Source organism: Ornithorhynchus anatinus, chromosome Y5 (assembly GCF_004115215.2).
Source record: "Ornithorhynchus anatinus isolate Pmale09 chromosome Y5, mOrnAna1.pri.v4, whole genome shotgun sequence".
Taxonomy (NCBI): domain Eukaryota; kingdom Metazoa; phylum Chordata; class Mammalia; order Monotremata; family Ornithorhynchidae; genus Ornithorhynchus; species Ornithorhynchus anatinus.
Genome location: NC_053179.1, coordinates 1,952,216 through 1,973,280, shown reverse-complemented (window position 1 = coordinate 1,973,280; position 21,065 = coordinate 1,952,216). Strand labels below are relative to the sequence as shown.

Genomic DNA, 21,065 nt, shown 5'->3' with positions numbered 1-21,065 from the left:
TCTTGGCGATATTGTAAAGGTAAAACCGGCAGGTCTTGGTAACGGATATGATGTGTGGGGTGAACCAGAGAGACGAGTCATGGATGACACCGAGATTGCGGGCCTGAGAGATGGGAAGGATGGTCGTGCCATCCACGGTGATAGAGAAGTCTGGGAGAGGACCAGGTTTGGGAGGGAAGATGAGGAGCTCAGTCTTGCTCATGTTGAGTTTTAGGTGGCGGGCCAACATCCAGGTGGAGACGTCCCGGAGGCAGGAGGAGATGTGAGCCTGAAGGGAGGGGGAGAGGACAGGGGCAGAGATGTAGATCTGTGTGTCATCTGCGTAGAGATGATAGTCAAAGCCGTGAGAGCGAATGAGTTCACCGAGTGAGTGAGTGTAAAATGGAGAACAGAAGAGGGCCAAGAACTGACCCTTGAGGAACTCCAACAGTTGAAGGATGGGAGGGGGAGGAGGCGCCAGCAAAGGAGACCGAGAATGACCGGCCAGAGAGGTAAGAGGAGAACCGGGAGAGGACGGAGTCCGTGAAGCCAAGGTGAGATAAGGTATGGAGGAGGAGGGGATGGTCGACAGTGTCAAAGGCAGCAGAGAGGTCAAGGAGGATCAGAATGGAGTAGGAACCATTGGATTTGGCAAGAAGGAGGTCATGGGTTACCTTTGAGAGAGCAGTCTCGGTAGAATGGAGGGGATGGAAGCCAGATTGGAGGGGGTCTAGGAGAGAATGGGAGTTAAGGAATTCTAAGCATCGATTGTAGACGACTCGTTCTAGGATTTTGGAAAGGAAGGGTAGTAGGGAGATAGGGCGATAACCGGAGGGGGAAGTGGGGTCAAGAGCGAGTTTTTTTAGGATGGGGGAGACGTGGGCATGTTTGAAGGCAGCGGGGAAGGAGCCCTTGGAGATTGAGTGGTTAAAAATAGAAGTTAAGGAAGGGAGGAGGGCAGGGGCGATGGTTTTAATAAGGTGAGAGGGAATGAGGTCCGAGGCGCAGGTGGAGGAAGTGGCACTTGCGAGGAGGGAGGAGATCTCCTCTGAGGATACTGCAGGGAAGGATGGGAAAGTAGGGGAGAGGGTTGGTGGGGGGGAGGGGAGAGGCGGAGGGGTGACTTTGGGGAGCTCAGACCTGATTGTGTTGATTTTCGTGAGGAAATAGGTGGCCAGATCATTGGGGGTGAGAGGTGGGGGAGGGGGAGGAACAGGGGGCCTAAGGAGAGAGTTAAAGGTCTGGAACAATCGGCGGGGGTGACGGGCATGGGTGTAGATGAGGGAGGAGAAGAGGTTTTGCCTGGCGGAGGAGAGGGCAGAGTTAAGGCAGGAAAGGATAAATTTGAAGTGTGTGAGGTCGGTTTGGTGCTTGGACTTTCGCCAGCAGCGCTCGGCAGCTCGAGCATAGGAGCGTAGGAGGAGGACGGAGGAGGTGATCCAGGGCTGTGGGTTAGTGGAGCGAGAGCGGTGGAGGGAAAGGGGGGCGAGAGAGTCGAGATGAGTAGAGGGTGGAGTTGAGAGTGGAGACCTGATCATCGAGAGTGGGAAGAGAGGACAGGGCGGCAAGGTGAGGAGAGATGCTTTTGGAAAGACGGATGGGATCGACAGAGCGGAGGTCTCTGTGGGGCAGTAGTGAAGATTTGCAGGGGGAGGGAGTGTGAGAGATGAGGCAGGTGAGAAGGTTATGGTCAGAGAGAGGGATTTCAGAGTTGGTGAGGGAGGAGATAGTGCAGCGGTAGGAGATGACGAGATCGAGGGTGTGACCGAGTCGGTGAGTGGGCGCGGTATGGTGGAGGAGGAGGTCGGCAGAGTCGAGGAGGGATAGCAGGCGGGCGGCAGAGGAGTCGTCGGGTACATCCATATGGATGTTGAAGTCTCCAAGGATCAGAGTAGGCAGAGAGAAGGAGAGAAGGAAGTTGAGAAAGGGGTCAAGGTGGTTGAAGAAGTCGGAGGTGGGACCGGGAGGGCGGTAGATGACAGCGACAAATATCTGGAGTGGGTGGTAGAGGCGAATGATATGGGCTTCGAAGGAGGGGAAGGGGGGGGAGGGGGATAGTGCGGAAGCAGCAACGGGGCGAGAGGAGGAAGCCGACGCCTCCTCCCTTACCGGTGAGTCTGGGGGAGTGGGAGAAGGAGAGGCCTCCGCTGGAGAGAGCGGCGGCAGAGACCGTGTCTTCGGGAGAGGGCCACGTTTCCGAAAGGGCGAGGAGGAGGAGAGAGCAGGAGAGGAAAAGGTCATGGATGAAAGGTAGCTTACCTGTAATAGAGCGGGGGTTCCAGAGGCCACACTTGAAAGTAGCTGTGGGTGCAAGGGGGGGGGGACGGGCTGGGGGAGAGGAGGGTTTGGATGGGAAGGAGGTGGCAGGGCCCTGGACGAGGAGAGGGGGATAATAATAATAATAATGTTGGTATTTGTTCAGCGCTTACTATCTGCAGAGCACTGTTCTAAGCGCTGGGGTAGACAGAGGGGAATCAGGTTGTCCCACGTGGGGCTCACAGTCTTCATCCCCATTTTACAGATGAGGTAACTGAGGCACAGAGAAGTGAAGTGACTTGCCCAAGGTCACACAGCAGACAAGTGGTAGAGCTGGGATTCGAACTCATGACCTCTGACTCCAAAGCCCGTGCTCTTTCCACTGAGCCACGCTGCTTCTAAGCTTCTAAGCAGGGGATGAGGGGTAGCGGTGGGACAGGCGGACTGGGATGGGGCGTGGGTGGGGAAGAGAGAAGGGGGGAGGGGATGAGGAGGGGGTTTGGTGGGGGGGAAGAGGGGTAGCGCTGGTAAAGTGGGGTTCTAGGGCGGGGGGGTGGGAGTAGACAGGAGAGAGCGGGAAAGAGCTGAGCGACAGAGGGGAAGGGGAAAGGGAGGTTAGGAAGGGGCGGGAGAGAGGAGGGGGGGGAGGGACATGGCGAGGCCAGAGAGGTGGGTGGCAGCACTGACAACAATAAACAGTAACAAACGAAATCGGTAGTATAGCAACATGATACAGTATGATACAATACAGTAATGTTAATATAGCAACATGATACAGTATGATACAATATAGTAGTGTAAATAAACGGGCGATGACCAGGGTCGGCGGTAGGCTCGATTAAGGGGCGACCTGATCAAACTCAAAGTCAGGCGGCTGGTGAGGCCAGAGAGGTGGGTGGCAGCACTGAAGACAATAAACAGTAACAAGCGAAATCGCTAATATAGCTACATGGTACAGTAAGGCACAATACAATAGTGTTAATAAGCAGGCGCTGACCAGGGTCGGGCGACAAGCCAACCCTACCCGATCAGACTCAAAGTCAAGCGGCCAGCGGCCGAGAGAGTCCCAGAGCTCATGACCAAATAACCCTGTGGCGGCGGGGGGGGGCCCTGAGGTTGTCTGGGGTGGGTGGCGGCCGTAGGCGGCGGCTAAGGTAAGGTAACGAGGTGAGAACAAGGACATCGTCGCCCGGGGCTGGGGCTGGGGAGATGGATCACCTTAAGGGGGAAGAGGGAGTGAGGGCTTCCCAAAATGGCCGCCTCAGGCGGGGTGGGGGAGCGGTTGGGGAGCACAAAGTCCCCGGACCCGAGCAGGGGGACACAATGTCCCCCGAGGACACAATGTCCCCAGGACCCGAGCAGGGGGACACAATGCCCCCAGGGTCGAGAAGGGGAGCGCAATGTCCCTGGGCCCGAGCCGGGGGGGGTGGAATGGGAGCTGGTGGCTGGGGGGTCTGTCGGGGCGAAGATACTTAGTGTCGGAGTTCCCGAGCGGGGGTGCGGAGGTCCAGGTTGCGAAAGGCTGAGGCGGGCGCGGGTCCGGGCAGTCCGAGGCTCAGCTCCCCGGTGGAGGCGGAGGAAGCGCAGATGAGTCGGCGAGCGGCAGGCGAAGCGGGGGGGCTTGTCGGGAATCGGGGCCGGGTGGGCCGAGGCTGCGCCTCAGGGGAGCAGAGATCCCGAGCCCACGAGGTAATGGCTCCAAGGGTCCGGGCGATGACAAGGCTCAGCTTCCCGGGAGAGGGGGGGTGGTCTCGGCGTGGATGAGTCGGCGGTCGGCGGCCAAAAAGCTGCTAAAGTCAGCGGTCGGTAGCCAAAAAGGCTGCTAAAGAGCTAGCCTGGAAACGGGGGGCAGGCAGCCCAAGGAACCGCCGCCTGGGAGGAGAGCTCCAGAGTCCATGTGGTGGTCGATTCGGCTGGGAAGAGGGGGACCGGTATTTCTATTATATGGCAGACCATATATGCCAGAACACCACTATTCCAACCTTAAAAGCAGCCTTCTCTCTGACCTCCCTTCCTCCTCTCTCGCCCCTCTCCAGTCTATTCTTCACTCCGCTGCCCGGCTCATCTTCCTGCAGAAACGATCTGGGCATGTCACTCCCCTTCTTAAACAACTCCAGTGGTTGCCTATCGACCTCCGCTCCAAACAAAAACTCCTCACTCTAGGCTTCGAGGCTCTCCATCACCTTGCCCCTTCCTACCTCTCCTCCCATCTCTCTTTTTACCACCCACCCCGCACGCTCCGCTCCTTTGCCGCCCACCTCCTCACCGTCCCTCGGTCTCGCCTATCCCGCCGTTGACCCCGGGCCACGTCCTCCCGCGATCCTGGAACGCCCTCCCTCCTCACCTCCGCCAAACTGATTCTCTTTCCCTCTTCAAAACCTTACTCAAAAATCACCTCCTCCAAGAGGCCTTCCCAGACTGAGCTCCTCTTCCCCCTCTACTCCCTCTGCCATCCCCCCTTTACCTCTCCGCAGCTAAACCCTCATTTTCCCCTTTTCCCTCTGCTCCTCCACCTCTCCCTTCCCATCCCCACAGCACTGTACTCGTCCGCTCAACTGTATATATTTTCGTTACCCTATTTATTTTGTTAATGAATTGTACATCGCCTCGATTCTATTTAGTTGCCATTGTTTTTACGAGATGTTCTTCCCCTCGACTCTATTTATTGCCATTGTTCTTGTCTGTCCATCTCCCCCGATTCGACTGTAAGCCCATCAAACGGCAGGGACTGTCTCTATCTGTTGCCGACTTGTTCATCCCAAGCGCTTAGTACAGTGCTCTGCACATAGTAAGTGCTCAATAAATACTATTGAATGAATACTAAGGTCACTTCTCCATGAAGACGCCTTACCAGATTAAGCCCTCTTTTTCCCAGCTCACTCTTCTTATGCTTCATCTATGCACTTCAATCTGTGACCTTTGGACATTTAATAATAATAATAATGTTGGTATTTGTTAAGCGCTTACTATGTGCCGAGCACTGTTCTAAGCGCTGGGATAGACAGAGGGGAATCATCTTGTCCCACGTGGCGCTCACAGTCTTAATCCCCATTTTACAGATGAGGGAACTGAGGCACAGAGAAGTTAAGTGACTTGCCCACAGTCACACAGCTGACAAGTGGCAGAGCTGGGATTCGAACTCATGAGCCCTGACTCCAAAGCCCGTGCTCTTTCCACTGAGCCACGCTGCTTCTCTAAACATTTGATAGTAACCCCAACCCCCAATAACAGTAACAATAATGTTGGTATTTGTTATGCGCTTACTGTGTGCCAAGCACTGTTCTAAGCGCTGGGGTAGATACAAGGTAATCAGATTGCCCCATGTAGGGTTCTCAGTCTTCATCCCCATTTTACAGATGAGGTAACAGGCACAGAGAAGTTAAGTGACTTACCTAAGGTCACACAGCTGACAAGCGGCACAGCCAGTATTAGAACCCATGACCTCTGACTCCTAAACCTGGGCTCTTTCCACTGAGCCACACCTGATCATGTGTGTACATATGAGAAGCAGAATGGCACAGTGGATAGAGTATGGGCCTGAGTCAGAAGGACATGGGTTCTAATTCTGGCCTCACACTTGTCTGCTGTGTGATCTTGGGTAAGTCACTTCACTGCTCTGGGTCTCAGTTACCTCATTGGTAAAATGGGGATGGAGATTGTAAGACCAACATGGGATGGGGACTGGGCCCACCCAGTCTGCTTGCATCCACGCCAGTGCTTAGAACAGTGGCTGGCACATTGTAAGAGCTTAACAAAGGGCATAATTATTAGTATTATTATTATCATCATTATTACTATATCTTAAAATTATCAATTATTTATTCATATTAATGTCTGTCTCCCCCTTTTGATTGTAAATTAGGGGAAGCAGCATGGCCTACTGTATAGATCATGGATCTTGGTGTCAGAAGGACCTGGATTCTAATTCCAACTCCACCATTTGTCTACTTTGTAATCTTGGGTGAGTCGTTTCACTTCTCTGTGCCTCAGTTACTTCATCTGTAAAACTGGGATTAAGTGTGTAAACCCCATGTGGTACAGGGATTGTGTCCAACCTGAAATATAATAAGCACTTAATAAATACTATTAATAATGATGGTATGTGTTAAGTGCTTACTGTGTGCGAACCGCTTACTGTGTGCCAAACACTGGTGTTCTAAGCACTGGGGTGGATACAAGGTAATCAGGTTGTCCCACATGGGGCTCATAGTCTTAATCCCCATTTTACAGATGCGGTAACTGAGTCACAGAGAAGTTAAGCAGCATGGCTCAGTGGAAAGATCATGGGCTTGGGAATCAGAGGTCATGGGTTTGAAGCCTGGCTCTGCTATTTGTCAACTGTGTGACCACGGACAAGTCACAACTTCTCTGGGCCTAAATTACCTCATCTGTAAAATGGGGATTAAGACTGTCAGCCTCACGTGGGACAACCTGATTACCCTGTATATACCCCAGCTCTTAGAACAGTGCTTTGCACAGAGTAAGTGCTTACCAAATACCAACATTATTAAGTGGCTTGTCCAAAGTCACTTTATTGCCATTGTTCTTGTCTGTCCGTCTCCCCGGATTAGACTGTAAGCCCGTCAAAGGGCAGGGACTGTATCTGTTGCGGACTTGTTCATTCCAAGTGCTTAGTACAATGCTCTGCACATAGTAAGTGCTCAATAAATACTATTGAATGAATGAATAAAAGTCATACAGCTGGTAAGTGGCAGATCTGGGATTAGAACCCATGATTACTACTATTTTTATTATTATTATGCTCATGTGTCTGATAATTCTGTAGTACTGTTTTCTCCCAAGTACTTAGTACAATGCTCTGCACATATTAATCATTAGTAAATACGATTAGTTGATTGATATCTAAGAGTACACCACTATACCCCAATTCAAAGCCTTATTGAAAATATCAAATCTACTCCAAGTGGCCTTTTCGGATTAAGTCGCTATTTCCCCTACACCTCCTTCCTTCTGCAACATTCATGCACTTATATTGTCCTCTCCCAAATGTTTACTATAGTGCTTTGCACACTGTAAGCCCTCAATAAATTCCATTGATTGATTGATATATTTACTTGGATCTCTACCCTTTCAGCACTTGATATTCATTCCACTCTCATACAACTAAAAAATATAAATTTCTGTAATTAAATGAAAGCCTGTCTCCCTCTCTAGCCCGAAGCTCATTTTAGCAGAGAAGGTTTCTATCAAATCCGTTCAACTTTACACTCCCTAGCCCGTAATGTTCAATAAATAACACATTGATTGATTATGGTTGTGAGGGACAGCACATTTGGCTCCTTGAATAGGTACCATCAGCATCTCTTATACAAGCTATAGTCAATGTCAAAGGACAAGGCACTATTAAGCAGCAAAGTCCTGGAAAAGTCAGTATTTTAGCATTAGTTCATCTAAACTCAACAACACGAAGTGGAAAATTTAAGAAAAATGCATTGCAGTCGAGTAGCCAAACAGCAGCTCTCAAGAATGATGAAAATGGGAAAGCCACTGGAAGCATAACTGAGGAAAGATGATGAAAATGGAAAAGTCACTGGAAGCATAACTGAGGAAATGCTTTAAGAATAAATTGAACTTTTAAAAGTGCATTTCAGCTAAAACTGCGTTCAGGTTTCATTTGGAGCCCACTCCAATCCAGGTAACAGATGGAGACAGGAGAAATGAGTACTAAGCCTAGGAGTAGCAAAGTCCACTTTAAACTCAGTATCTCTGCACATATACAAAAGAAAATCTGTGAAAGATCAGTCATATGCTAGTATTTTCATACAAATAATATATCACCACATAGGATGGAGAACGAATATTGAATAACCATTTTAAAGTTTAAGAAACTGAGGCACAGGAAAGTGTGGTGAGTTTCCCAAGGCCACAAAGTAAGCGACTGGTAGACCGGGATTAAAATCCCTCCTCTGGTTCCCAGCTTTGTGCTCTTTCCACTAGAGGGGAAAATAGAGGTTTCTGGGAAAACTAGGAAGGCGCTTTTAAGAAAAGGAGCAAGAGGAGGATAGAAACCAAAACTACTCAAGTTTGACGCTTAGGAAGACCGAAGATCTACTTGATTGCTGGATTCACAAAAATGTGGGTTCAAACTGAAATCTGGAAAGGAATTTCCGCCCATCTGACTTGAAACACTTCCTCTCCCCCATCGTACGTTCCTTGTTCTCTCTATCCGACCGAGGCGATAAGAGGAATCAGAAGGAACAAAAAATTTTTGTGCTTTCATGTTCCTTGCATGCTGCCTGAACTTCCCACACTGCCGATACTCTCTAAACGCAAAATTCGTTAACCTTAGCCTGAGTTTACGGATCATGGCAAAAAACAGAACTTTATGGAGAAAATTAAAAATAGATCCAAAGACTCTCTATGAACCGGAAACGACTCAACTGCACCTGATAACAACAATACCCTGACAGTTATATTTCAAGAGGGAAGTCGAAGACGTTTTTCTTTCTTATTGGCTACGGTGGCTGAGGAAGTGACGTGATCTTTCAATTCGCAGCCGCATCGATTTCCGTTTCGCGGAACTGGCGGGCTGTTTGCGGTGTGGGGAGTATCCTACTTACGGTGTTGCGGTCTTAAGGGATGGCGTGGGCAACGATATAGGGTTGAGGAAAAAGTTGAAGTAGGGGGAGGGAGTTAAAACAAGGTCAGACTCGCTAGCCATGGACAATCAGGTGAGGAGATATGGCAGCTGAAAAAGGATTTGGGGAGGAGGCGGGGAGAGGTGCCCCAGGGGAATAGTCGGAGAATTCCATTTAAAGCTGGAAACGCTTAGTGGAAGAATGCTCCTGGCGCGATTCCTAATTGAGTTGGAGAGCAAACTGCAGTTCTCGAAGGTTGAGTGTGACCTGTCCTATTACTCCACGATTTCTCCATTGCTTCTCCGGACTCATTATCCTCCACCATAACTGACTTCTTTGTTTAAATAACTCAAATCTGGTTGGCTCTTTGACAAACCTTAGGGGATGTGGAATAAGTTCCTATCATGAGTCCAAAGATCACGTGCGGGACCCATTGATTTACACTAAAGGTATTAAGAATTCACTGTTGTATAACTATGCATCTGTCCTTAGTCGGATAAAGCAGCGTAATTGTTAGCCTTGATTAGGTATTTCAAACGATGATCATTTTTATGCATATTAGTGTCTATCTGCCCCTCTAGACTGTAAGCTCGTTATGGATAGGGTACGTGTCTGCTAAATCTATTGTATTGTACTCTCCCGAGCGCTGAGTATAGTGCTCTGCGCGTAGTGAGCTCTCAGTAAATACCACTGATTGCTTGAAAAGCGCATGGCTGTTTGTGACGTCAGTGAAAGTGTTACTAGTACTCCTTATGGTTTACTTTCAAATTCCAATTATTCTCAATTTTCAGTTATCCATTTATGTTGTTTAGGCAAGCTTTTATAATTACTCAGCTTTGGATGTATGTAATGTACAGTCTATATAACTTAGTTTGGCTGAAAAAATGATTAAAAGAAAAAAATGGCCAATTTAGTAGGTATTGTAATGACCTTCAGAAACAATTTAGTGAGCAATAAATCTCTAATTGATTTTTTTAAGCTGTACATGCAAAGCACTGTTTTCAGCACTGAAATAGATACAATATATAAGCAGATCTGACTCAATCCCTGACCTATATGGGGCTCACAGTTTAAGGGAGAAGATGATTGCATATATCCAACTCCCACGCCTGAACTCAGCTAACTCTGTTGTGGTTTACTCTCCAAACTCTCAGAACACTTAAACAATTTAACAAACAACATTGAATTACTGATTGATTAATTGACTGCTCTTTACAGTTAGCCAAGATGAAACTTTACCAAGCAATGTAATTTACTAATGGCCTACTGAATGCTAAGCATTATACCAGAGGTTTGGGAAAATGCACTTGGGTTTCAATTTCTTCATTTGTGAAATGGTTATAAAAGAGAATGTGAATGCAAAAGAGGTTGGTATTGGGTGATACCTCATAACTATATTATGTTTACCCCAGGTCTTGGAATGTAGTATGTATTTAGAATGTAGTATGAAATAATAGCAATAATTATTTTGCTATTTATTAAGCACTTCCTTGTCAACTTGGGGTAGATAGAAATTTATCAGTAATTGTTTATTAAATATAAATTTTAAACATATTCTGGCTTCAGGAAATTTACAGATTTATAAATGACCGAGTCTTAAACTTCTCAGAATATTTCTGCTGATTACTTTGAATAGTGTACTGTCTTTCCTCAGCATCAGTGGTGTTTAATGAGTGCCAGCTAAAAATGAAGCACTGTTTCAAATACAGAATAATCTGTTGATTATGTTCATTATAGAAAAAAGAGTTCTTAAATTTTCCATTGGTTGAATTTTATTTATGGTTGAATTTTATTTGTGGTATTTGTTAAACCGATACTATATGTCAGACACTGTAGTAAGTGCTAGGTTGATATAGTGTAATCAGTTTGGAAATAGTTTGGGTCCCACATAAGACTCACAGTTTTAATTCTCATTCTTCAGATGAGGGAAATAAGGGATAGAGGAATTAAGGGATTTGCCCAAGGTCATAAATCAGATAAGTGGCAGAGCTGGGATTAGAACCCAGGTTCTCTAATTTCCAGGCTTAGGCTCTATCTTCCAGACCTTGCTTCTGAATTTGATGGACTGGGCATATTATTTAACAAGTATAAAGGCTCCTATAAAGTAATCAGTCACAGTTACGGAGTTTTCCTAGCCTCAGTTTAGCTTTATGGGTAAGTTCGGCAAAAATTTAGAAGGCTTTTAGATATAAATTTAGAAATTTATTGCATTTTGGAATTTGTTATTCTAACCATATGCCTTTTTTCCCTTTCAGTGCATTGTACAGGTGAAGTTGGAGCTGGGACATCGAGCCCAACTACGGAAAAAACCTACTATCGAGGGTTTTACTCATGACTGGATGGTATTTGTTCGGGGCCCAGAACAGTGTGATGTCCAGCACTTTGTAGATAAGGTGGTTTTTCGGTTGCATGAGAGCTTCCCTAAACCCAAAAGGGGTGAGTTGGCTCCTTTATTGGAAGATAAACATCAAGATATAAGCAATTTCCTTTAGGATGAAAGCTCAATGTGTTTCTCAGTCAGTCAAACAGTTGCATTTATTGAATCCTCATTATATGCAAAGTACTGTAGTAAGTGCTTGGGAAAGTACAATACGCTGCGGTTGGTAGACATATTCCCTGTTAACTGGGAGCTTATAATATAAATTATTTTTACATTCAGTTGCTTTTAAATATCTTCCTAAGGAGCAACAAAGTGCATGTTCTATTTATTTAAACTTTGTTTTTTGGTGGCTCTATATGAGGAAGTCTATAGAAGGGGACTTCTTATTTAAAATAAAAATTGGAGATGTTTTCCTCCCTATTTAATTAAGCTTTTGTTTTCTTCAGCAGTGTTTAATAATGTCTGGAAAAAGATACTAGTGATCGTGACACTCAATACATTGTTAAAGACGTTTCAAAGAACTCTTTCCCTCAGAAAAGCTTTTAGACATGAACTGAATAATGAAGGAATAAATTGGAGGCATATATAGATATTAAACAGATTAAAGTGGATTTAAGGTTTTTGACTAACAAATTAAATATTTTTTTCTCATATCCAAAATACTTTTTTTGCAACTTATTTCTAGATAATTCACAACTATAAAAGTAGCTCATCTGGTCTTTTCCAAATAATAATTGTGTTATTTGTTAAGTAATAATAATAATAATAATAATAATAATAATAATGTTGGTATTTGTTAAGCGCTTACTATGTGCCAAGCACTGTTCTAAGCGCTGGGGTAGATACAAGGGAATTAGGTTGTCCCACGTGGGGCTCACAGTCTTCACCCTCATTTTACAGATGAGGGAACTGAGGCACCGAGAAGTTAAGTGACTTGCCCAAAGTCACACAGCTGACAAATGGCCAAGCCGGGATTTGAACCCATGACCTCTGACTCCAAAGCCTGTGCTCTTTCCACTGAGTCACAGTGCTGCCAAGCACTGTACTAAGTGATGGGGTGGATGAAAGCACATTGGCCTGGATACAGTCCCTGTCCCACAGAGGGGCTCACAGTCTTAAGTATCATAGTTACTATTAATCTCCATTTTACAGATGAGGTGACTGAAGCCAAGAGAAGTGAAGTGACTTGTTTAACGTCACACAGCAGACAGGTTCAGAGCTGGGATTAAGGCCCAGGTCCTTCTGTCTTCTAGGTTCGTGCTCTATCCCCTGGGTACACTGCTTCCTTAATATGACTTCACTGCAGCATTATTAGTTTATAATAGTATTTGTTAAGTGCTTACTATATGCCAAACACTATACTAAGCACTGGTTATATACAAGATTATAAGACCCCAGTTGGGACTCACAGTTTAAATAGAAGGAGAAAAGGTATTGAATTCCCATTTTACAGAAGAGGAAACAGATATGGAGAAGCTAAGTGATTTGCCCAGGCCTAACCTCTAAGCCTTTGATTATGCTGTGCTTCCTCTATAAGAATTAATAAAAATTACTGACTGATACTATTTCTTGATGACTGATCCATTGAGTAGTGACATTTAAATAATTTTTTAAGAAATTTTTTCATCCGGTTCTTAAATGTAATCTGTTCTTAAGTTTGTTCATTTACTGTGATCCCAGACAATTACACAATTCCACTTTTGTTTTCTGGCAGTAGTTCCTTATTTGCCTCAAAGCTCTGTTAAAAAATTGGAGTTTAAATTATTTGGGAGGGTCGAAATCCATGAAATTTTGAATATGGTATATATCATTTTATAGGAAATTGTCATTATTGTCATGGAAGTGAAAGCATTTACTTCTGGATTTCTTTTCCATTCTCAATTCGTGATCAAATTTCACATTCTTCTCTGAAATTTGAATGTAGGCTGAATATTTTGGTTGAAGCAGGCTGTCTTCAGAATTTAGCAGTGTTAATTTTTTGTGTTTCTTTGTGGTTAGACTATGTTTTTTCATCAGAGCTTGGAGGCTAGAGATAAAGCTTTAGTTTCTGAAAATCATAGGGACCCTTCTTTTTTTTTGTAAAACAGTATAAATAAAATATTTGCTTTGAACTGAATTTTGTTGTTTAATCTTTCATGAAAGTAATCTGGATGTCAATAAGGATGCTAATTGTGCCGTATTTCTATTCTGAAAATATTGAAGCCCTCTTGAAGAAAGTTTTGGAAACGTGGGAGCAGGCATTAAAAAAACAAAAAACTTTCTTTTCTGAAGCTATCTGGTACTTTGTGATTCATGTCTTCCTTTAATTAGGGAGAGAGACTGAATTGAAAATACTAGATTATTAGATCAGAAGGACCCTGAAATATTTCTACATTTATCAGACAGTATGTGGTTTTCCATTGCTCTGTGGATAATGTTAGATTATTAAAATGAACTCACGTCCTAATCTATTTTTATAGAATAACTAGCTCTTATTTTGTTGTTCATTTAAGTGAAGTTCACTTTAAGGAACCATAAAACCTTAAAAATTGTTAATAAATTATTTTAAGATTATTAAAAGCACAGTTATGCACTTATTAAGTGAAAAAAAGGGTCCTGAGATTGAGACTAGAACTATTATAGGTAATCATTTGACCAGTAGCATTTATTGAACACCTGAATGCACATCATTTTGGAGGGTAGAATAGAATTTGTAGACCTGATAGTACTAATTCTTCTCTCCAGAAGTGTAGTAGAAGCCAAAAGGACCTGGGTTGTAATTCTGATTCCTCACTTGTTTGCTTTGTGACCTTGGGCAAGTCACTTAATTTCTATGTCCCTCAATTACCTCATCTGTAAAATGGGGATTAAGACTGAGCACCATATGGACTATGTTAAAATTGATTATCTTATATCTACCCAAGCATTTAGAACAGTCCCTGGCACATTGGAAATGCTTAATAAAATGCCATAGAAAGGGATCTTAGAATCTCTGTTCCTCAGTTACCTCATCTGTAAAATGGGGATTAAGACTGAGCCCTATGTGGAACATGAACTGTGTTCCAATTGATTAGTTTGCTTCTACCCCAGCATTTAGAACAGTGCCTGACAGGTAGTAAGTGCTTAATAAATGCCATAAAAAAGGATGTTTCAATCTTGCCAAGCAGATAAAAATTCAAATAATTGACAAACAGAAGAAAGTAATAGATGAATATATGTCTTTAAGTGCTTAAAGGTGTTGTGAATTTCCAATTGCTTAGGTGATATGTAGGTGCTGAAGTTGCCTCTAACCAGAAAGTAAGACTGGTATGTAAGAGACTAATCAGGAAAATGGGGCCAGTAGAGTTTTGCTGGCTCTGAAGCAGGGAGGACTTATGAGCCTGAAGCCCTCTCAGAGGTCACCAGTGAACTTCTTGCTAAATACAATGTCCTCTACTGCATCTTAGTCCTCCTTTACCTCTCAGATGTCTTTAACCCTGTTATCCATGGCCCTTCTCCTGGAAAGACGATCCAGCCTCAGCTGTATTGACACTGTTTTCTCCTGGTTCTCCTCTTATCTCTCTGGTCACCATTCTTAGCCTTTTTGGCGAGGGTTTCTCAAGGTTCATATCTGGGTCCCCTTCTATTCTCATCTACACCTACTCCCTTGGAGAACTCAATCCAAGAACTCAATCAACGTGGCTTCAACTACCACATCTATGCAGATGATACCCAAATCTACATCTTCAGCCCTGAATTCTCTTCCTCTCTGCAGTCTTGCATTTTCCTCCTGCCTTCACAACATCGTTTTTTGGATGTCCTCCCATCAGCTCAAGCTTAACGTATCCAAAACAGAACTCCTTATCTTCTCACCCAAACCTTATCCTTCCTCTGACTTTCCCATTACTGTAGAATGGCACCACCATCCTTCCTCTCCCACAAGGCTGTAACCATGGCATTATCCTAGACCTCTCTCATTCAACCCACATATTCATTGTAACTCTAAGTTCTGTAGGTTCCACCTTCACAACATCGCTAAAATCTGCCCTTTCCTCTGCATTCAAACTGTTACTAGGTTTATACAATCACTCAACCTATCCCACCTTGATTACTGGATCAAGCCTCCAGTCCCTCCCCTCTCTGGTCCTACTTTATTGTGCTGCCCAGATCATTTTTCTACAAAAAGGTTCAGGACATGTTTCCCCACTCCTCAGAAAACTCCAGTGATTGCTCATCTACCTCTGCATCAAACAAAAACTCACCATGTGACCCTGGACTTCAAAGCACTCCATCTCTTTGCCCCTCTTACCTCACCTCACTACTCAGTACAACCCAGCCTGCACACTTAGCTCCTCTACTGCTGCTAACCTCACTGTACCTTGACCTCTTCTATCTTGTCGCCAACTCCTCACCTTCATCCTGCCTCTGGTCTGAAGCACCCTCCCTCCTCAAATCTGACAGTCAAGTACTCTCCCTCATTTCAAAGCCTTAATGAAGATATCCCCAAGAGGCCTTCCTTGGCTAACCTCTCCTTTCTTTTTTTCCCACTCCCTTGGCAGCACCCTGACTTGCTCCTTTTATTCATCGCCCCCTCCCAGCCCAATTGGGACTTACATACATATCTGTAATTTATATTAATGTCTGTCTCCCCCTCTAGACTGTGGCCTTGCTGTGGGCAGGGCATATCGATTTATTGTTATATTCTACTCTCCCAAGTACTTAACAGAATGTTGTGCACACAGTAAGTGATCAATAAATATGAATGAATGATTGAAGGAATGAATGAATGTAAGCCTGATCAAGCAATCAGCAGCAATCAAGAGGAGGCCCAAGGTGAGGAATTTAGTGTGAGCCGTAATTGATATTTTGGCATTAATGTTGGAGCAAAGTATGTAGGTTAAGGTGTAATGGAAGAGTGTGAAGGAGCCTGAAAACGAATGGCCAGAGAGATAAAAGTGAATCTGTGTTAGTGAAGTCAAGGTTGGATAGTAAAAGTGCTTGGCACATAGTAAGCACTTAACAAATACTATCATTATTTTTCCAGGAGAAGGCAGCCAATAGATTGAGGAAGCTTAGGATGGAGTAGAGGCCATTGGACTTGACAAGAAGGAGATCACTGGTGACCTCCGAGAGGGCAGATTCTGTGAAGTGAAGGGGCAGAAGCCAGATTGGAGGGAGTCAAGGGGAGAAATGGAGAGGAAGATTTTGAGATAGGTGTAGACAACTTGCCCAAGGAGTTTGGAGATGAATGGTAGGAGGGAGATGGGGTGATAACTGGAGGGAGCCGTGGGACCAAGGGAGAGTCTTTTTTATGACTGGGGAGACATAGGTATATGATTTGGATATGAGGATATAGGTGTTGAGGTGGGTGAGTGAGAGTGTAGTTCTTCTCTAAATCTGTCTCAGGTGAAATGTGTCTACATTGTATGCTCAACTTGACCTCCTCTCCCTCTTTCCCATTTTCCTTTCCTTTTCCTTTCTCCTAATCTTACCGCACACCAATAAAAGTCCTTCCCACAGTATCTTCAAGGTATTAACTTGTAGCTATTCCCTACCAAACCTCCCTTCTCTTGATGCACAAATCCACACCCTCAACATCGCATTCTCCCCCAACTCAATTCTTACACCCAACTAACCCTCTGTCACTCTAGAATCACTAAATCCAAACCCTATTTACCCTCACAATCCTCATCTTCCAGTCTTGTGCTTGTGCCATGGAGTGCTATTGACCATGATTCCAGCTCCTTGAAATTAATCCTCGCCTGCTGTGATGCAGCCCTATCACCACTCAAGAACATTAGCTCTCCTCTACTGACTCAGGACAAATGCCATCACCAACTATTCCATAACTTCAGCTCTCTGATGAAACACTCAGTGCCCTACTTATCACAATTCCCACCTGTGATGATCTTGACAAATACTTTTGTGAAAAAATATAATTTTTCAGGTATGACCTATCAAAAATCTCATCCTCTTTTGCCTACCTAACTTCCACCTCAGTATATGTTCTGTGATGCTTCTCAGTTATTAGTCTAGAAAAGAATCTCCACTTGTGCTTGACCCAACTCCTCTTCTCCTTAGAAACTCTATGTGTATGATATCCGAATTTACATCTCCAGTTCTTGATCTTATTCTCTATCTCTGCAGTTTCTCATTTCCTCCTATCTTCAAGACATCTGTCTGGAATACAATAATAATAATTGTAGCATTTGTTAAGTGCTTATGTGCCAGGCACTGTAGTAAATGCTTGGATGATACAAGCAAATAAGGTTGAACAGAGTTGCTGGTCCATGTGGGGCTCACAATCTCACCCCATTTTACAGATGCGGTCACTGAGGCACAGAGAATTGAAGTGATTTGCCAATGGACATATAGTAGACAAGTGGTGGAGGTGGGATTAGAACCCATGACCTTCTAACTACCCTCTGTCACCTCTTGTTTAATACATTCCAAACAGAACTTATCTTACCAACCAAACCCAGACCTCCCCTGACTTTCCCATCACTGTAGATGACACCACCATCCTCCTGTCTCACAAGCCCATAACCTTGGCTTATCCTTGACTCCTCTCTCTCATTCTACTCACGTGTTCAATCCATCACTAAATCTTGTCAGTATCACCTTCACATCATCACTAAAATCCTTCCTTTCCTCTTCATCCAAATTATTACTATGTTAATAAAATTATCCTATCCTGTCTTGATTACTGCATCAGCCTCCTTGCTGATTTCCCAACCTCCTGTCTCTCCTCATTCCAGTCCATACTTCACTCTGCTGCCCAGATCATTTTTCTACAAAAAAGTTCAGGACATTTTTCCCCACTCCAAAAATTGTCAGTGGTTGCCTATCCACCTCTGCATCAAACAAAAACTCTTCACCATTGGCATCAAAGCACTCCGTCACCTTGCCCCCTCCTTCCTCACCTCACTATTTTCCAGTACAACACAGCCCACACACTTTGCTCCTCTAATGCCTACCTTCTCACTGTACTTTTACCTCTTCTACTTTGTTGCTGACCCCTGGCCCAGGTCCTGTCTCTTGCCTGGAACGCCCTCCCTCAAATTCAACAGACAATTACTCTTCCCCACTTCAAAGCCTTATGGAAGGCACATGTCCTCCAAGAGGCCTTCCTTGATTAAGCCCTCCTTTCCTCTTCCTCATTCCCTTCTGCATCTCCCTGACTTGCTCCTTTTATTTATCCCCCCTCCCAGCCCCACAGCGCTTTTGTACATATCCATAATTTATTTCTATTAATGACTGTTTCCCCGCCTCTAGAGTGTAAGGTCCTCAAGAGCAGGGAATGTGTCTGTTTATTGTTGTATTGTACTCTCCCAAGCACTTATTAAGTTCTCTGCACACAGTAAGTGCTTACTAAATATGTTTGATGATGGAATTAGAGAAGCAGCGTGGCTCAGTGGAAAGAGCCCAGTCTTGGGAGGCAGAGGTCATGGGTTCTAATCCCAGCCCGCTGCTTGCCAGCTCTGTGACTTTGGGCAAGTGACTTAACTTCTCTGTGCCTTAGTTTTCTCATCTGTAAAATGGAGATTAAAACTATGGGCCCCATTCGGACAACCTGATCACCTTGTATCCCCCCTAGCGCTTAGAACAGTGCTTTGCACATAGTAAGTGCTGAACAAATACTACCATTATTATGGAATGACCTACACAAACACAGTTATAATCCACATACACTTTCTGGCCCAGGGGAAGCATATGCCGAACAACTTACTGGAAATGTTGTCTGTGACAGTAGTAGTACCAAAAACCCTGCTATTTTGGAGATCAAGTGGTTAAAGACTGCCCGCAGTGACCAAAGATGGGTGGCCTTATCCCTGCCTGTCTCACTTGATGTTTTTTGCCACTAGAAGCTGATTAACTTTCACAGTTAGTTTAAGTTTATTTCTTTTGGGTTGTGAATTTGATTTGCCCTTCATAGAGGTTGGCAGAATGAATGACAAAATGGAATTATGGGTTCAGAGGTAATTTTTAGTCACCTTTTGAGTTCCGTAGAGGGCAAATTCTAAAATATCTTCTGCTTCATTCCTCTTTTAGTCTGCAAGGAACCCCCTTACAGAGTAGAAGAATCAGGCTATGCTGGCTTCATTATGCCAATTGAAGTCTACTTCAAAAATAAGGTATGTTACTGCTGTTTTTGGTTCCTTGCTTTTACTCTCACACAATGCCTCATTTTTCTAATTTGTCAACTGTTTTTATACTAACTCACATTATTAAAGTTTGAGACAGTTTCTTTGGTATCTATATTTTTATTTTTGGCATTAACTATAAGTCTAAAGACTTTTTAGTAGATTCCTAACAAAAAAGAAGAATGGAAAAATAGGACAAGAAGAATTAGGATAGGGTAGACTTTGTTTGATTTGACAAGGAGGAGGTAATTGGTGGATTTGGAGAGAGTAGTTTTGCTAAATTTGAGGAGGTTGAAGCCAGATTGTGAAGGGTGAAAGAGGGAGCTGGGGAGAGGAAATGGAGACAGTAGGAGTAAACAACTTGTTCAAGGAGTTTAGACTGTAATGATAGGAGGTATATGGAGTAAAAATGTGTTAGTGGAAAATTTTCTGAAGTGCTAGAATTGGCTGAAGGGGTGGTAAGACTCAGGGTCCTGGGAAATGAAGTGAGGAAGACTGTGGGAGGAAGTAGGATTTCAGAAGAAATCAGTATGCTAGGAGAGCTGTCATTTGTTTGATGTGGAAAGTTCAGTACATACTCTATGATTCTTTCCCAAGATCTTAGTACAATGCTCCATTCCCAGCAAGAGGCTCATTTAAGTACAAGTGATTCAGTCAGTTGTACTTGTTGAGCACTTAACTGTGCACAGAGCACTGTACTGAGTGCATGGGAGAGTACAATTCAACAATAAAAAATACATTCTCTGCCAAGTCATTAATATAATGACTCTGTGCAACAGGATGCAGCACCTCACCTTTCCATGTGCACTGCCCTGCCCCGACCCTGGTCAGGAAAGATCCAGGGCAGAGCTGAGCCTCATCAGCCTCATTTCTGAACTCCCAGCCCCTTGTCTCTCCCACCTCAGTATATACTTCATTCTGCTGCCCGGATTATCTACAGAAACGCTCTGGACATGTCACCCCTCTCCTCAAAAATCTCCAGTGGTTGCCTATCAACCTTCGCAAGAAGCTAAAACTCCTCACTATTGGCTTCAAAGCTCTCCATCACCTTGCCCCCTCCTACCTCACCTTCTTTCTCTCCTCCTCCCTTCTGTCCTCCCACAGCCCAGCCCACACACTCCACTTCTGTGTCGCTAATCTCCTCTTTGTGGGTTCTCGCCTGTCCCATCATTGAGCCCTGGCCCACGTCCTACCTCTGGCCTGGAATGCCCTCCCTCCTCACATCTGCCAAACTAGCTCTCTTCCCTTCTTCAAAGCCCTACTGAGAGCTCACCTCCTCCAGGAGGCCTTCCCAGACTGAACCCTCCTTTTCTTCTGCTCCTCCTCCCCTCCCCATCGCCCCTACTCCCTCCCTTCCTTCTACTCCCCCTCCCCTCAGCACTTGTGAATGTTTGTACATATTTATTATTCTATTTATTTTATTAATGATGGGTATATATAATTCTTTTTATCTATTTTGATGCTACAGATTCCTGTCTCCTTGTTTTGTTTTGTTGCCTGTGTCCCCCTTCTAGACTGTGAACCCATTGTTGGGTAGGGATTGTCTCTCTCTGTTGCCGATTGTACTTTCCAAGCGCTCAGTACAGTGTTCTGGACACAGTAAGTGCTCAATAAATACGATTGAATGAAATAAATAAATTCCAGATATATACATAAATGCTGTAGGCCTGGGTCGGGGATGAATAAAGAGCAAGCAGGGCAATTGTTTAGGAAGGAGATAAATGTGAGCAAGTAAACAATCAAGAAAGT

The 21,065-nt window shown here is 44.4% G+C and overlaps 1 protein-coding gene across 3 annotated transcripts in view; it reads left to right on the top strand.

The window, feature by feature from the left end:
* The first annotated feature begins 8,737 nt into the window (after positions 1 to 8,737).
* LOC114808748 (protein ENL-like) overlaps positions 8,738 to 21,065 on the top strand; it is a 104,629-nt gene continuing 92,301 nt past the window's right edge. The window contains exons 1-3 of one of the 3 annotated variants that reach the window (XM_029056577.2): positions 8,738 to 8,927; positions 11,090 to 11,270; positions 19,225 to 19,307. In XM_029056577.2, the coding sequence (XP_028912410.1) occupies positions 8,916 to 8,927; positions 11,090 to 11,270; positions 19,225 to 19,307 (276 nt within the window). In that variant the 5' untranslated portion in view covers positions 8,738 to 8,915. Of the gene's footprint in view, positions 8,928 to 8,970; positions 9,284 to 11,089; positions 11,271 to 19,224; positions 19,308 to 21,065 lie in introns of those variants that run through there. The other 2 variants (XM_029056574.2, XM_029056575.2) reach the window with 2 other exon arrangements.